Source organism: Uranotaenia lowii, chromosome 2 (genome assembly GCF_029784155.1).
Source record: "Uranotaenia lowii strain MFRU-FL chromosome 2, ASM2978415v1, whole genome shotgun sequence".
NCBI classification, from domain to species: domain Eukaryota; kingdom Metazoa; phylum Arthropoda; class Insecta; order Diptera; family Culicidae; genus Uranotaenia; species Uranotaenia lowii.
The window spans coordinates 44,885,374-44,904,002 of NC_073692.1; the positions used below are offsets into that span (position 1 = coordinate 44,885,374).

General features: G+C 34.3%; 1 protein-coding gene across 1 annotated transcript in view; it reads right to left on the reverse strand.

Moving 5' to 3' along the window:
- LOC129748282 (protein phosphatase PHLPP-like protein) overlaps positions 1-18,629 on the reverse strand; it is a 55,289-nt gene that overhangs the window by 4,317 nt on the left and 32,343 nt on the right. The window contains 2 exon segments of the mRNA XM_055742823.1: positions 3,325-3,456; positions 3,531-3,690. Of these exon segments, the coding sequence (XP_055598798.1) occupies positions 3,325-3,456; positions 3,531-3,690 (292 nt within the window).

Consider the following 18,629-nt stretch of genomic DNA (forward strand, 5'->3'; position numbering starts at 1 on the left):
TCTTTAGAATCTGGAGATTGGCCTAGAGACTTGAAGAAGTTCGAATCAGTTTCAAATGACTTATTTGTCAAAGATAGTATTCTTGTGAAAAATGGATGTGTGGTTGTTCCTGAAGATCTACGAGAGAAAACCCTTGCAATAGCTCATTCTGGTCACCCATTAACAGCTAAATTAAAAAGCATTTTACGTAAGTGCGTTTGGTGGCCTGGAATTTCTGCCGATGCTGAACGATGGGTGGAATCCTGTATGCATTGTGCTGCTAATGGTAAACCTCAAAAACATACGCCTATGCAGCGGATATTTGCTCCAAAAGCTGTGTGGGAAACCATAGCGATGGATTTCAACGAACCGTACATGAAATTTGGAGGGATATCCATCTTGGTGATTATAGACTTAAGATCTAGATATGCAATAACTAAACCTGTGAAGTCCACTGCATTCGAGTACACGAAGAAGGTGTTGGATATCGTGTTCGAAAGAGAAGGGTTCTCAAAGTCCATCAAAACTGACAATGGGCCTCCGTTCAACGGTGAGGAGTATGAGCAATATTGTGCAGATCGGGGCATAAAAACTATTTTTTCGACACCATTTTTTCCCCAACAAAACGATCGAAGTAGTCATCGCCTGAAGAATGACGTGTTTTTTTTTCAAGCTGTTAAATTTTAAGTCAATTTCAAAAGTGAAAATTTTAAAATATTAAGAATAATCATCATTTTGCCGGTGCCGAAGATCCTTAATAAAGAATCCCAACAAGTTTCGGAATATTCTTCCGAGCCATAAGCACCGCCAACCACTACGGTCATTCCAACAAGCGGTCAACTAGTGTTGGCGGATCGTAGTTTCTTCTCAACGGACTATTTATAACAAACGGTACATGGGTGTTTGTTGCAGCATCTCGGTCGAATTAGCCAACGATGGACAAATGGATACCTGAAGGACTTTTGGAGCTTGAAACCAAATTTGTTCATTGATCAGCAGTATCAGTACAAAAGCTAAGTATTCGTGTTTATTTTATTTTCTTCTGCGTCTAAGGTCTTTGTTCTCTCAAGAAACATTTATAAAAATTCGTGAGTACTTTCTTTACTTGTCTCCTAGGTTTCCGAATCTTCTTTCTTTTTCTAGAAGTAACTTATTTCAGGGGGTTTTTTTTCTGAACTATATTTTAAGTGAATAACAATATTTATGAACTAATGATTGTTGAAAACTATGAAATTGAGGCTAGTAAGATAATTATAACATTAAATTTCAAATGGTTAGCAAGTTCTTTGAAAAATCAGAATTGCCTTCAAAACTTTGTATACAATTTTGTTTAAATACATTTTAGTAAATATTATTTGTAGATTTGATCTGTTAAATATGCAATTAACTAATGAATTTGGAAATTTACATGTTTATCCGGAAAACAAGTAAGGAATTTATAATGAGTTTGCTGAATACATATATTCTAAACTTTTTTTGAAGCCATGATTTTTTGTTTATTTTTTCGTGCAAACAAATAGAAAACTTGCTCTAGTTTCAACTTTTTATATGTCATTATAAACTCAGTTCAATTTTCACCGATAAATTGATCTTTAAGATAGCCAAGCTGTTAAAATAATATTTAAAACTTCACTTCAATTCAATCAAAAGAGATTTGTCAAAAATGACTGTCATGATTTTGGAATTTTATTTCATTTTACTTTGTTTTGAGAATGTTATCTTATTTGAGAATATAGTTACGGGAAAAATGCTGTTTTAATGATCATGCTTTTCTTAAAGGTTCATCAGTACATTTGACTGAAGGAATGATCAAAATTCAAATAGATATATGGGTACAATAGGCGGATCAGTTGAAAAATTGAAAACGAAGCCATTTAGGAAGTAAGATAAGTACCCTTTCATTGAAGAAGTTCTAGTATCCTTTTGAAATGGTACGAGGTAAGATATTGAAAATGTGCAATTTTTTTATTATATTTCAATAATGAAAATAGCTTAACTCTATTAATGGGGATGTTGGGGGGGTTGGACAGGGCATCGAACGATCTGAAAACTGATATACAATGGATTGTGGGTTCAAGCCAGCCGGAGTATCTCGGCAAATTTAGAATTATGAGTAGGTTACTTAAGTACCTTTTCAGGATTCTTCATTTGTTTCGAACAGTTTGAAGGGAGTAAGATGAGTCAAACCTGCCCCAAGCCAGTGGTAACGGACCCCTTGGTTGTGTTGCAAATATTGTTGATGAGTTAAGCATGAGCAATATTTGAATGTGCGATCGAGACTTCCCGTACCGCCTCGGGTTGAAAGACCTATCAGCCACTGGTGGGTTCAACTACATACATACATACATACATACACACCATTTTTTCCCCAACAAAACGGGCTAGTAGAGAGCTTCATGAAGGTGGTGAATGAAGCCATGGCAATAGCAGTTGCAAGTGGTCATTTTTGTCATTTTTGTCATTTTTGTCATTTTTGTCATTTTTGTCATTTTTGTCATTTTTGTCATTTTTGTCATTTTTGTCATTTTTGTCATTTTTGTCATTTTTGTCATTTTTGTCATTTTTGTCATTTTTGTCATTTTTGTCATTTTTGTCATTTTTGTCATTTTTGTCATTTTTGTCATTTTTGTCATTTTTGTCATTTTTGTCATTTTTGTCATTTTTGTCATTTTTGTCATTTTTGTCATTTTTGTCATTTTTGTCATTTTTGTCATTTTTGTCATTTTTGTCATTTTTGTCATTTTTGTCATTTTTGTCATTTTTGTCATTTTTGTCATTTTTGTCATTTTTGTCATTTTTGTCATTTTTGTCATTTTTGTCATTTTTGTCATTTTTGTCATTTTTGTCATTTTTGTCATTTTTGTCATTTTTGTCATTATTGTCATTTTTGTCATTTTTGTCATTTTTGTCATTTTTGTCATTTTTGTCATTTTTGTCATTTTTGTCATTTTTGTCATTTTTGTCATTTTTGTCATTTTTGTCATTTTTGTCATTTTTGTCATTTTTGTCATTTTTGTCATTTTTGTCATTTTTGTCATTTTTGTCATTTTTGTCATTTTTGTCATTTTTGTCATTTTTGTCATTTTTGTCATTTTTGTCATTTTTGTCATTTTTGTCATTTTTGTCATTTTTGTCATTTTTGTCATTTTTGTCATTTTTGTCATTTTTGTCATTTTTGTCATTTTTGTCATTTTTGTCATTTTTGTCATTTTTGTCATTTTTTGTCGTTTTTATCTTTTTTAGACCTGTGTAAATGAAACCTGTGTCTTGAATCATAAATTATGGAGTTGAATGTTGATGATTTTTTTTCACTTTCATTTTCAATAATTAAGATTAATATCTTACCCCATAGTTGCCCAATATGATGCTCCCCTTGAGTTGATTCCCGCGCAGGTTAACCTTGGTGAGTGTGGAGTCGATTTTGTGCTCCTCCAGCGAGTTCTTCCGGTGGCCATTCCTGAGCGAATCATTTCGCTGCTGCAAAAGTTACGAAAACATAATTTTTGTAAGCTCCATCTTTAAGCTGGTATTCAAATAGGATTTTCACTTACGAAAAGGCCCCCCGGTCGCATGTTGTTATTTACCATGAAGTCGGGCAATTTGTCCAGCTGATTGTAGGCAACATTCAGAGCTCGGAGATGGACCAGCAGGTGCTGCAAAGCGTCCGGCAGTTCCTGCAGTTCATTCCTCTCCAGTATCACCTCCTCAAGACTGTGTGTTGCAGCAACAGCAGAAATGTACGCCAACGCGAAACGAAAACAAAATAATAGAAATAGAAATTAGTGTAGGAAATCAGACTGGCTTGCCAAAGCAATTGAGTTCATAGGTTTCATTGTTTTTGAACGGCACCAGCCTATGGATGGACCCAGATTTTTGAAGAAGGTATCTCTCTATCTACCAACCCATAAGCAACAACTACGCAATACTCGGGTCATTTTCGGAACGCCTTCTTGGCTGGGACTCCAAATAACGAGGTGTGGGGGGATGCTCTGCAAGCATAAATTAGTTCCACTCTATGAATTTCCACCCGAGACACAGACGGTTGTCCATCCATATGTATGAACGAATGAACGAATCCTACAACCAAAGAAAAAACTTTTCCATTCACTCTCATTCCTTCTAGCTACATATAAAGTGTAAGAAATCTTTCGGTGGCAACAAAAACATCGGAGAACCGAAAACGGACCTGCACCGAAATTGGCATAAAAACCATTTTCATGTTATAAGTATTCGCATTGCTACTGGTTAAGGTTTTTTTTTCTTGGGTAAATCTTCATCGTCTACACCACATGCATATATGAAGGAGAACTGCCGCCACCATATTGACCAACGTTTAACCCACTATTTGGCGGCAACAAATCGTAAAAAAATCGTTTGCATTATGAGGGTGCTGATTTGCATGAAGTCGGTAGCTATAAGAAGTAACATTTGCTTGTTTGTTCACATTAGTTCATTAAAAAATGAAGAAGCTCTGTTTCTCTTTTTTAAAATATCTTATTTCTGGTAATCATTATCCTTATTTCATGCATCACATTCTTTTCTAAACTTCATACAGATCTACTAAAAACTTTAAACATTGTTTTATGTGTAGCAACAGGTTATCCACAAGCACAACCAACGATGATCTTAGCTCTAGAAATATGAACCAAACGTTCTTAAAATGTATGTGTTCATAACAGGCCCGTATGAAGGACCCGTCCATGGAGAGGAGGTTTAGAATTTCAAATTTAGCTTGAAATAACCACTATTATTATTATTATTTTTATCAAAGACATTTTACCATTGATATGGCAATCGTGTCTGTAAATAACAACTATGAATTGCTTTTTCCGGTAGGTCATTAATAATTATTTCAAAATGATATTCTTTATTCTGAATTAGAAATTTGCTTGAAAATAAATCTGAGCAGTCTAGTCCACAAATTTGAAATCAATATTGTTCAGAAAACGAATAAGAATTGAAATTTCGAATTAAAAATTAATTCAAACTATTGGACTTATGAAAATTTATTCATAATACACAGTTCATGAATTGAATTTAATTTGATGAGAAGGTTTTTTAGTTTAAAATTTCGAGATCTGAATATTTTTTCGCCGTTAATTAAAATATTGAATCCCGTAAAGGACGAAAGGTACAAACAATGTATTTCTTATTAAAAAACTAGACTTATCTATTGGCTTCCAAGAAGATAATGTTTTCAGAACACAAATCTTCAGAATTTAAAAAGTGACAAACTTTTTAAAAATTCATAAAGTTGTTAAGGTTCAGATCGGTAAATTTGATTTACAATCAAAACAGAACGTGAAGATGAAAAATATTAGTTTTTAAATTTTATGAGAAAATTTGATCAACAAAATCGTCATACCATTTGAAAAACTTATATACTAAATATACTAAATTTGAAAAATTTGAAAAATATTTTTTTCACAGATGTCAAATTTCTTGCAGTCTTCGAGAAAGTTGATCATTAATTTGGAACCTTAACCTTTAAATTTTTTTAAATGTATAACAGTTTTGAAGAATGCCGAAATTTCTTATAGTGTTTTCGTTTATTAGCTGTGGCAACCTAGTTATCCACAAATTTCAGAATCAGCCGTGTTGATTGCTTCGTTGCGTTTGTTTACTTTAAGTCCATAGGACAGTTGAGATTTTAAGCTTGCCTTTTCATTTTAGCACACTGCTAATTTGTAAACAAAGATAACGAGGATCACCTCACATCACCGCGCTCTCCACGCCTACTGACTGTAAAAGTCAGAGAACCTAGTAATTTAGAGACCTTGGTTATCCATGCGTTTTGTTCTAACTGCTGGCATTGTGTTCGTTTATCAATCCAAAAGTCACCAATTTAGAACCGAGGTTTGAACCTCAACCAGGCGGGTGCAACCCGTAGAAGTTGTCAGTGTTGTGGGATAAGCATAAGGGTGACTATAGCAACCATATATTTGCATCGTCCTGGGGACGATTTTGTTTGTTTATTCAGAAAAAGTTTTGCCCCGCGCCAGTGAAGAAAACGAAAACGGCATTAAGTGATCACATTTTCGTAGGTGATGAAAATAGTTAGAGAAACATGAGGTATCAAAGAACGAAAGAACATACGCCGTAAATATCATGAATTTTTCGAAAAAGATACAACGGCTCACCGGCAGGACTTGAACCTGCAATCTCCGCAAGCGGAGACTTCCATGTTGATTGTTTGCAAGTACTGTCGATTTGCGGAATGTCAAAAATACATAAGTAAAGCTGACAAAATTTCCCGACACGTGGGTGCCAATAACTTCCAAATCCAAAAGTTTATTCCAATTCTAAATGAAGCAAGCTTCACTTGATTTTAAATGTTTTGGCTAATTCTGTTGATTCTCGCGAATAACGACTGTATTCGAAAAAAAAATGCAACACTTTCATTTGTTGATAACTTCTGAGTAGAGTGTCCGTCCCGGGATTTCCCGGTCGAGAATTCCCGGGAATTTCAAAAATTCGGGAATTCCCGATTCCTGGGAATCATAGGTTCATTCCCGGGAAATCCCGACATGTATGAAATTATAACTCTGGGAAAGCCTTAGAGCCTCCGGAACTATTCTTATTGATCTTTTTGAAAATGAAGTCATACAAAACTCATTGAGAATATTCCGATTCCTGAAGCAGTAGACGCTTTGGAGCCATTTGGTGCATTTTTTATTTCTCAAATAGATAAGTTTAAAAATATAATATGTATTTCCTCACCGTTTTCATTGAACGAAAACCCACAACACTTCGAAAAACATATGAAAAATCACGCAGCAGGTCGGCAGATTGCATTTTCTTGAAAGTAATATTTATGCATTTGTTTGAAAACTTATAAATGACACATCGCTTTCTTCATATGAAAAGCAAATTTGTAATGTAAAGTGTTCAGAAAAACGAAAAAAGGTTGGAAAAATCAAACAAACTAAAAGATAATTTTTTTTATTAACCCCTAGTTGCATGAATGAATTCTTCATTTGACTTATTCAGGCTATTTTATTGTTCATTTGACTGTTTTCAATTTATTATTGTTGAAAACAGGTTGAGTTATTTGATTAAAAATAAGTTGAAAAACATTATGAAGAGTACATTTTGAACAAATTATGGGCTTGTATGCACTACAGGTTTGAATCGAATAGCATGCATACATGTTTTTGAATATTTCCCGGGATCCCGGGAATTCCCGGGAAACAGGCAACCAGATTTCCCGATTCCCGGGAATGAGAAAACGGCCGGGAAATGGACACTCTACTTCTGAGCGGATGGATGAAAGTTGATGAAATTTTCAGTGATACTACCCAGTAATGTAATGTTTACATGTGCAAACATTTGTGGCAATCTATCAAGCAGTTTTTGAGATTACGGCTAATGAATAAGTTTATTGACTAAAATGTTCGGGCAACACATGCGCCATCAATATTGCACTTTTGGATCTACCGTTTTTTATATAGGCTATTATCAAATTAATAATAGTAGGAACACAGACAAACAGACAGGACACTCTGAAGAAAATTGATAAGAATTTTTGCAAGAGATTACACTGCCATCTACCGGTGGTATTGCCTACCAATCAGCTATGTACACAAAAACTAATCTAGGTAGCCTACGATATCATGATGTTACCAAAAAATGTAAACAAAAGAAAATTTTTATTTGTTCTGAAATTTGCTTCACAATTTGTTTGATCAGGAAGGTTCAAATCATTGAAGATCAAATTACAACAAATCTAGGAGTTGAGAAGTGTCCTGTTTGAGACCGAAGGTGATACGGAGATTCCAGAAACTTGAATGAACAATAACAGAATAGAAAAAAATCCAAAAAACCTCACAGCAAATTTTCTGGCATCGGATGCATCAATGTATCGTTAGTGTTTTTAAAGTTATTTTAACTAACAATTTTGTATTGCAGATACAAATAATTGGAAAATACCAGAACAAAATCGTCGGCCAAAAGCCCTTTTTCGTGATCTTCGATTATTGCCAAGACACAACATAAACTGAGGGATTGGAAATATCTTTTTTAGTGGCGGTTATACAATAGTTAATAAATTTTCGGGATTTCGGCCTCGTGTAGCACCAATAACAATCCTGTAGGGTTCTACATTGGATCGTACCTTTTATGAAGATATTGTTGAATCCGAATGACACACCTGGTTATTGAAAAGACATTGAGACTGACCGAATGGAGGGAAGAAACTGGCAACACGGTGGACGGAAGAGGGAGTGAGGAAAAGGGGAGGAAGGGAACAACGTCGGGCAGAGGAGTGAAATGACCGGATTGAGTTTGGCTGGAAAACAGGAACATGGAGATACAGGAAGACCCTACAAATCCGACTTTTTATCAATACCATAACAATCATCTTACGAGAAAAACAAATTACGGTACCATCAACGCACTACTCTAATCTTATGTCAGGTTGTGAAGTAGTGAAGTAAATTGTATTGAAGAAGTTCATAAGTGAAACTAAATTGTTAATTGTTTTTAAAACCATTGTGAAATTCTTAAAAAAAGGGTATTTTTTCAGATATTCAAAGATTACATGTGTGAAAATTTTTTTATTCTCATTACTCCTTCATTAGTTTTTTCAAAAGCCAAGTATTCAAATATTTCAAGATTGTGATAAGAAGTTATCATGTTATTTTCTAAAGAATTATCAATTCTTACACAATTTGAAACTTTCACATTTTGTTCAAAACTTTTTATTCCTAAATTAAGTAAGATCCCGTACATAAATCTATTCAATCTGTTGCTGCTCATTAATGCTGCTGATCAATACTCCAACGTTGAACCAGTGAGCAGTGTAATCAAACCTTGAAAGTTTAAAGGGCATCTGGACCAGGAAAAATAGCATTAAGTATCCTTTACGCTTTGCACAAGAAGAGGGAAGTTTTTACTTTACTTCAGTGATTACTCATTTGGTAAGGGGTTGTCGACATCAAGTAACAGATAACACCTAGGTCCTTTTCTGCGGGATTTAAGCGACTACGGCTTATTCATCCACTTAACATCTAAGTCCAAGTTAAACTGTCACACTTAAAAAATGAGCTTCATTTGTCTCCATCTTTTTCTGAAAGAATGATTTAAAGAATTTGATTTTCGGGATTTAAATACTAACTGCATTCCTGCTCAGGATGATACTGATAAATCAAATAACGATTGCCATTTCATAATCGATCTGTTGTAGTTTTCCGCCAAATATCACCGGATACGGGTTTAAAAAGCATTCTTAAAAAATATTTTTCCACTTTTTCCAAACTGATGAGGTTTCGAGTTGTCACAGTAAACAAACAAAATCGCAGTGCAATCTGGTGGCGACATTGCCTAGCTAAAATCCGTTTTGCGAAGAATGAAAAAAGAGTGTCCTGTCTGTTTGTCTGTGGTAGGAATATTCCTCACTCCCTAGAAACTTGAAGGACACATGAAACGCGCCTCCATGTGAGGAAAGTTCTTACGAACATGAATAAATACTATCGAGAAGACCTAAGTTGCCTTAGCCTAAATTTCGAAAGCTTCTGACGAAAACTGTTAAGCTCATTATCACCAAAACTTTGTGTCCCGATCTGACAATATATCTACTATTTTTTTTTCATAATATCTTTCATGATAAGTAAGTTGACTTCGTTAATAAATTTTATACTTAAAATATGATTTTGATTTATCGGTTCAACATGTTTTGAAATTTTCTAAAAATACGATGTGCCTAAACGAAAAGTATTAAAGAGAGCTAATTCTACACGAAGAATTTGTTCCTTTTTATTCATTTTTAGAGAAATGCTGATTTCCATTTACCAAACGTGCCTACTTATGATTTCTTTTATGAAATATTCAGTATTGTCCAAAAAGTGAAATTTCCATCAATGATTGTTCCAATTCAAATGACATTAGAATCTCAAATTGTAGATTTATTAGCATACTCCGTCAGTCGGAACCTTTTTTCCATTCGGCAGAAAACAACACAAATTGAGAACCATAGCAACATACTTTGCTACACGAAGAAAAGTTGGAGTAGGCTGAAATGTCTATGTTGAAAATAAAACATAAACAAAATTTTCTGCGTGGTCATAGAAATGCAAGTGTAAACACGAACTTCCGTAGTTAAGACGCGAACCCACGGTTGATGGAAAGAATGTTCAGTACCTCAATGCTTGAAATTTCCTTCTAGTAATAAACTTTCTCCAGGAGGTGGTGCTGATATACATGTCCTTGCTAAAGTATATGAAGCATGCTGAGAGTTACCAATGTTGATTATAATATGTTTGGCAAAAGGCAACAAAATGAAAATCAGAACAAAACCTCATAAATCTCGTTTCGTTAATGAATTACAATTCGAAATTTACAATTAACAATTAGTTTCAATATGTGAACGTCATATTATGTCGTAAAATAAAATGTTTTTGGCCTAGAGTGATATAGGATAAAATTCCACCAAAGGCGAGCCAATTTTCTGACATGTTTGTTAACATTTATTTTTAACCACCTTTTTGGGATTAAGTTAAGGTTGCCAGAATTTTTTTAGCACGTATCCGGGCCGGAAAATTCCGGGCAATTTTAAATAAAAACCTGGCAAAATTCGAGCATTTGATTTCGACCAAAACCCTGGAAATATTCGAGCAAATTTTGTTAAATCCCAGAAATTACTCAACATAAATCAAGAAAAAAAAATTGAAAAAAAATTTTTTCGTCTAAATTCATCGACAGATTTTAAATCGCATTTAAGGCTTCCAAAAAAAATCTTTCATAATCATTTTTAAGGAACTTACTTAAAAAATTTCGCTTTAAAGGCATTAATAAAAAAAAATTTGCAACACCATTGCTTTTTTTATTGCTTGATTTGCCATATAAAATGAATAAATCCGAACAAAATCCGGGCATTTTTTTTCATTGAAAGCCGGGCAACCGGGCCGGGCCGGACTGTCCCCAAATTTTGTTTTAAATATCCGGGCAAACCCGTATAAAACCAGGCCATCTGGCACCCTTAGATTAAGTAGTTTTCCGATACTGTGAAAAATTCTTTTCATAAACTGAAAAACTGAAAATTTTACTTGGAAAAAAGTCTTCAGGGGAGGGGGGGTTAAAATACTAACCGAATTATTAATATATTGTGACAAAAATTAAAATTAAAAATTTTCAAAGAACGCAATCTTGAAAATAGATTCAGATCTCATTTTACAATAGTGGCTATCAACTGTTTTGTGTTTTTTGGGCAATTTTAAATTTTAATTCCGAATCTGAATTCTGTTTTTTGAACCAGAACAAAAATTCTGAATTTCTAATTTAAAATCGCTTTGTGAATCTGAATTTCAAACCGAAATTCTCAAAAATTATGAACTAACTAGGCATTTTATAACAAATTCTTAACCAGAAATCTCCTTTTTGAATTATGAAACTTTGAGTTTCTGCATTCTATTCATCAATTTTTTTTTATTCATAATTAAACTAGTGGATATGAATGAAAATTCAGAATGAGGAAACTCTGATATTTTAATTCTTGTGCATCGTCATGAAACTTGATTAAGTTTCAATTCTGCATAAAGGGTGATACGGTCAAAATTTGGTCAACATCAACTTGACGTATTTCTTTCAATTTTGCATTTAAAAAACTTGAACACCCCTCATTTTGAAGGTGTGTGTGTGTAGAATGTTGCTCCTATTTTGATTTTGGAATTCACTCTTCAGTTGTTAAAATGCCGTCCAAGGAAGAAGAGCAGCGTATCAAAATTTTGCTCGCGCATCGCGAAAATCCCAGCTACTCGCACGCAAAGCTGGCAAAATCGCTAAAACTTGCCAAATCAACCGTTACAAATGTAATTAAACTGTTTGAAGAACGTTTGTCGACAGCCAGGAAGTCTGGATCGGGGGGAAATCGAAAACCGGAAGTCGCTGAGACGACAAAGAGAGTTGCCGGTAGTTTCAAGCGAAACCCTAACCTCTCTCTCCGAGATGCCGCAAATAAGCTGGGTGTATCGTCTACAACCGTGCATCGAGCCAGAAAACGAGCCGGACTATCGACTTACAAGAAGGTAGTGACTCCAAATCACGATGATAAACAAAATACGACGGCCAAAGCGCGATCCCGGAGGCTGTACACGACGATGCTGACGAAGTTTGACTGCGTGATAATGGACGACGAAACCTACGTCAAAGCCGACTATAAGCAGCTTCCGGGACAGGATTTTTATTCGGCAAAATGAAGGGGAAAGATAGCAGATATTTTCAAGAACATGAAACTGTCAAAGTTCGCGAAGAAATATCATGGTTTGGCAAGCCATCTGTATCTGTGGCTTGAAAAGCAGCATAGGATTTTTATAGGGGAGAGTGGGATATCGTGGGCCATGGGGAAACGTGGGCCACTTTTAATCTCTCAGATGTGTGTTGAGATAAAAATCTCAAACCAACTTTCATCGTCGTCGCTTTGCGTGAACATATATGTCTATATGTTGTTGACTGAAATACGTATCATTTATCAAGCTAAAAAAGTTAGAAAAATTTACTTACATGATTAAAAAAATACCCGCTAATTTCATCGATGGGTAACCTAAAGTGCCTAACAAAAATATGCTCATGCGCTTATGATCTTAGTTTTGTCATGATCTTTCACGTGGAAAAGGAATTTTTGATGAAACATCAATGGGTCTTACACAAATGCCATCAATTTGCAAATCATAGCTTGATGGGAATCGTGGGCCACACATCTTGAATCACCTATATTTTTATGTTTTTATATACATTCAGAACTTAAAATACGTTTTACCTATCTGCAAAGTTTTCTTATGAAAAATGAAGAGCTATTAAAAATATTTTGTCCATCCTTTATAAGAAATTTTGCAAAACGTTCGCAAGCCAGGTTTTGGAATCGATGCGATCATACACAGCTCTCTTTTTTATTTCATCATCGAAATAAATTAGGAAATCACAATTTTGGGCCAACTCATAAACTTTGCATGTTATTTGGTCAATTTGGATTTGGTGACCCACGATTCCCCACCATTTTTCAAAATCCAAAAAATATTGCTTTTTTTTCAAACAGTCAGAATTTGGGGAAAATAACTTATTAAAAATTATAAAAAATTACCTTATGATACCTTGAAAATGTGGAAACCCATATCATTTTTAATTTTCATTTTATCATTTATAATTTAGAAGTGATGGAACAACGAAAAAAAGTGGCCCATGATTCCCCACTCTCCCATACTAATTAAACTTGAAAAAGAAATTTAATTTGATTTTTTAAATAAACGATTTCACCGATTTACACGCGTTTTCCCAAATTTTGACCGTATCACCCTTTAAGAAATTTCAAATCGAAATCTTAAAAATGGTTTGTAATTTTAAATATTTACTATCAATATTCCAGTATGCTGAGTTTTGAATATAGAAAATTAATCTAATTTTAGTTTCCAATGCAAAACCAAGATTCAAATCTGATTTTGTCTTAATGATGAACCGAACTGAAAATCAAGAATAATAAACAGGATACAGGTTCGAGAATCCCACCACAGGCAACAAATTTGGATTTTCTTAAAATTTGAAACCAGAACATCAAAAACGATTCAAATATAAGCTTATTTTTCTGCACTTATCCGAGCACGACTAATCCGGGCTATTTTATATTAAAACCTTTCAAAATTCGGGCATTCGATTTCAAAGTTTACAACAAAAAAACATTAAAAGTAGTTTTGTTTTTCATCGAAGTAGGCAGTTTATTTGGATGAAATGCGTTCAAAAAATTGTTTTGGACGCAAATAACACAGTTGTGATCAGGATTTTTTTGAAACACGAGGTTCTCCGACTTTCACAGTAAGTAGGCAAGGATTGAGCGGGGCTCTCAATGAGTTTATTTACAAACATAAGATTATTTACTCAGCTTTTCTGTGGTTTTTTGGTTTGAATCGGGAATTTTATATACGGTAACACCTCCTATATATACACACCTTGGTTGTGATCACGTAATTTGATTTTTTTGTTCATTTTGCAAATAAAGTGTACACAAAAAAATCCGCAAAATCCGGGCAATCTGACAACCTCAGTGAGTCTAATCTTGTTATTCAAATTCTTACTATTGAATGAAATTCGATATGCGGGACTAAGGGCTGTACCCAACAGTCATGCATCAACTTCTTTGTGAAAACTTTTAATAGCGTTTTTTCATGCCCAGTCTTTAAATATCTACCAAAAAGTGAGAAAATTAAAAAAAAAACTGTAGTAGAATTGTGGACCTGGGGTAAGATTTCGAGGTTTTGGCCTAAGTTCGGTGTCGAGATTGTCACTCTTGATTCATTATAGTCGTTCATCAAAGTTTGATGAAGAATTTAAAAATTTGGGTTTAGAGAAGAACATTTTGCTTGACATTGTTTGACCCTCATGGGGGGAGGGGGGTTATAAGTTTATCAACACAAATTCACCGATATTACAAAATAAAGACAAAAAATTATATTTTTTAACAAAAAATCTGTGCAATCTTCGGAGTTATTGGGCGATTCCGTTCCGTTGTTCTAACAAGCCTTAGTTTGACATATCTGGTTAGTCGGGTAACAGTTTTGGTATACGATTTTCGATAGTTCAAAATAGTTATAATGAAATGAAATTTCACTTGACTTGATATTTCTAGTCTAAAAATCTAAAACTAATTCTCATGAATTCATTCCTCCGGTATATTTTGTGTCTAGCGAACACCTGAAAAACTTTTCGACCAGTTATAAATTTGAAATTCGGTCAGATTTCACAAACCTTGGGTCATTGCTGACGCTGATACGGTCTCAATCGGTTGGTTGGCATGCAACTTTGTTTTTATATTTATTTCCGCTTCACACTACTCCTTTTGCTAGTTGTAAAACAAACACGCCAGGTGCATCAATAGCCTGCGTACGTATGTACGTACAATCAAGTACCAGGCACCACGTGCAAAATAAACGTCTTCTACTCAGTGAACCTTCGGAACCACCACAAATGAGCCTTACACCGTCAAACGGCTGCCAGGTCGGTGTTTTTTTTTTGCTAAATTCACTTTCAAAATGCGAGGCCCCAACGATATACTTTTATAATAGCCACAGCCAAGACCAACCAAGCCTGTTGATATTTAGCCGCAATAATCACTGGACTGAAAATGGAACTCGCTGTGGCGAACTTTTACTCCACCACGCGACTATCGCCCAAAATCTAGAGTGTAACGATTTTGCGTAATTGTAATCACTTCCTCACCACGGCACTGAATGGCTAGATGACAAAGAGCCAAATTACGATTTCTAGCTTCGGTTTCAAGAACATCACCGCTGAAGTCTTCTGGTAGTAGATATATTAACTTTCCATTAGTGCTGAAGGGCCTTGCGGAACGTTGATCGGTATCGTTGCCGAGATCTTCACGGTGCGCTGTCACGCCTCACACCTTTGAGGCGCAGCCGAAATCTTTGTTTCATGATTCCACCAGACCCACTCATATGGTACCCACTTGCCAGAAGGATGTTTTGATTTTCTCAACCAAACTAACCTCTCTTGATAGATTCTGTTATTTTCACGAAGCGCGTTTGTTATCGCGTTTCAAGTACCTCTTCATTGAAATCTTTTCAAAAACACTATCTTCTTCAGTCAATTTAACACTATAAGAAAAAGATCTGCTGATCAATTGTTATACCAATAAAAATTACGTCACTTAAAATCCGATCGTTACACTGAAGACACAGAAGAGAAAAAAAACCGCGTTACACATCACTAATTTTTCCAATAAAGAAGGCACGCGACATTTGCCTCAAGACCTCCCTCATAGAGTAGTAGAAACAAAAACACGCGAAAAAGTACTTGATACAGCCACTAAGTTAGTTGGTCCTATTGGTACGCATCACAGATTCTTCGGGGTTTTTCCGTGAACATCGACCGTTCCGTGCCGCGAATGAAGGAAAACTGACTGGTCGTCCAGCACCGTGAAAGATTCCGACGGTTCGCGCGCGGGGGCCTTCTACGTAGTCGTTATTAGCTGACTCGAAGGCATAAAGCACACGCCGAATCCATCGGACGACACGGCTGAAGGAATACGATCTGGCCGATCTGGCAGACAATAAAGGCACTTTTTTTAGTTTTGATGAAAACATTACTTCTAGGACATTCCATAATCGAATGAGAATTGGAAATATTGTCAAAGCTGTTTTAAGTCCTTAAGGTTTGAAAGAAAGCACTTCTAGCACTTCTATTAATAAAGATGAATAGAATGAATGAACGTCCTGCATTCAGGAAAGTAGCCTCCAGTATCACGTTCAACTATACGTTCAAAAAATACTTTTTTTATTTAGTACTGTCAACTGGGGTATAATCAAACATTTTCAGTTTCAATGGATTCATAAAAACTCATGTCCTCAGATAATCATTCAGCTTATGCATCAGTAGTTTTAAGGTTGATGGTACATCAAATTGACGTATAGTCAAAAAAAATATTGGTTTCTTCTGTAATTTTTAACTTTCTAAAAACTTGCGATTTTCACCCTTTCAAGGAGAAGTGGTAGCCTGCAATAAATTTTGTTTTTAATAAAAAATTAAAACTGTAGAAAATTTGTGTTTTTTGATAAATTTGTGTGTCATGTTGACACTATTGCAAATTTGAAGGCTTGTAACTTTTTTCAGAAGCTTCAAAAAACAAAAAAAAATTTAGGGGACCCTAAATTAATTCAAAAGTTCTTTAATATTGCATCTTTAATTCTTATGGACGAACCCTGGAAGCCTGGACAAAAAACTACCTTTTCCGACTTAGAGTGTCAATTTGACACTCCAAAAGTGAAATCTATCTAAGTCATTTGATTTATAATTAATTTCCTATAAATCAAATATCAATAGAAACCTCGTAATGTCAGTAAAATATGTTTAGAACATTATATATAGCTAAAGCTACTAGTTTTCTCGTTATTCAGCCTGGAAGAAAAAATATCCGAAAAACATGCCTCAAGAAAACTGCTGTAGTTCGTATATTACACGTCCAAAAAATATTTGCCTTATGCATATGAAAGGTGAAGTTAATATCTACATCATGGAGCCAAGAAATATTTTTAAAATTTTTTTTTAATGAAAGGGTCACAAAAAGTTCAAAAAAGTGGTCTGAAAAACCTACTTTTTATTCGATTGCTAGTTAAAACTGTTTGAGTGATGGTAGAGTTTATGAAAAAATATGACAACAAAATTTATTCTCATTTTAACATTTTTTTGTCTTTAGATTTTTGATGCAAACAAATTTGAATTTACTGGAATTTTTCAAAGTTGACTTCTTTGCGCGATTTTTTTACAAATTCAAATTTCATCTGTTTTTGTGGTCCACCGTCACCTACTCGGAGAGCAAACAAACACGTTCTGCTGGACGTGCTGCTTGTGGTTCTAGAAATTCAGGAATGATTTTACGTTTATAGTTTTCATATTTTTGTGAAATCTCACAGCATGAATTGTTGCACCTCACTAGAATGTAAATTAAATTTGCTTTCCAATGAATATACTTTTTATTGGTCCAAACAAAGTAGAAGCACTGAAAACCCGGGTACAACCTGACGGTGGACCACAAAAACAGATGAAATTTCAATTTGTAAAAAAATCGCGCAAAGTAGTCAACTTTGAAAAATTCCAGTAAATTCAAATTTTGTTGCATCAAAAATCTAAAGACAACAAAATGTTAGAATGAGAATAAATTTGGTTGTCATTTTTTTTTTTTTCAAAAACTCTACCATCGCTCAAATAGTTTTTACTAGCAATTGAATGAAAAGTAGGTTTTTCAGACCAGGTTTTTGAACTTTTTGTGACCCTTTCATTAAAAAAAAATTTCAAAAAATATATCTTGGCTCCATAATGTAGACATTAACTTCAGCTTTCATATGCATAAGGCAAATGTTTTTTGGACGTGTAATATATGAACTAAAGAAGTTTTCCTGAGGCATGTTTTTTCGGATATTTTTTCTTTCATGCTGAATAATGAGAAAACTAGTAGCTTAAGATATATATATAATGTTCTAAATATATTCTACTGACATTACAAAGTTTTGTAATTGACATAAATTTTGACATAAATTTTGTTTAGATCGGTTGAACACGCCAAAAGTTATAACGATTTGAGCTTTTAGTGTCAAATTGACACTCCTAGTGCTGATTTGGGAAACGAAATCTAATGCGCATGAGGGTTAACGCATGAATACGCCAATTGCTTTTTTTGTTTCACGCTAAAAGGGGTAAAAATATCTTTAAAAAATTCTACTAGTTGAATTCATGAAAATCCTAATTTTTTGGATAGATCTAATTCTAAAGTTAACAAACGCATAATAACAAAACAATCATATTCCAGCATAAGGAAACTAGATTTAGGTATCACTTTGAATTGCATTTTACCCGAGACAGGTAACTGAATTATAAAAATATTTAATTGAAAAAATTGGCCGGAAAATATTTCTACACCAACAGTGTTGGTATAGAATAACAAAACCATTATAAAGTTTGTAGGTGATACCATAAGGCAAGTCCGTATTAAGGGCAAGGTAATTGCCCTCTGACAAATCTAAGGAAAATTCTGTGATATTTCGAAAAAAAACCCATAAGAAAGTGACTAAAACCACCTAAAATTTTATTATTTTTTATCGAAACACGTCAGCAGCGTTTAAATCTCTTTTCAAACTCCCGAAAAACAATTTGAATAA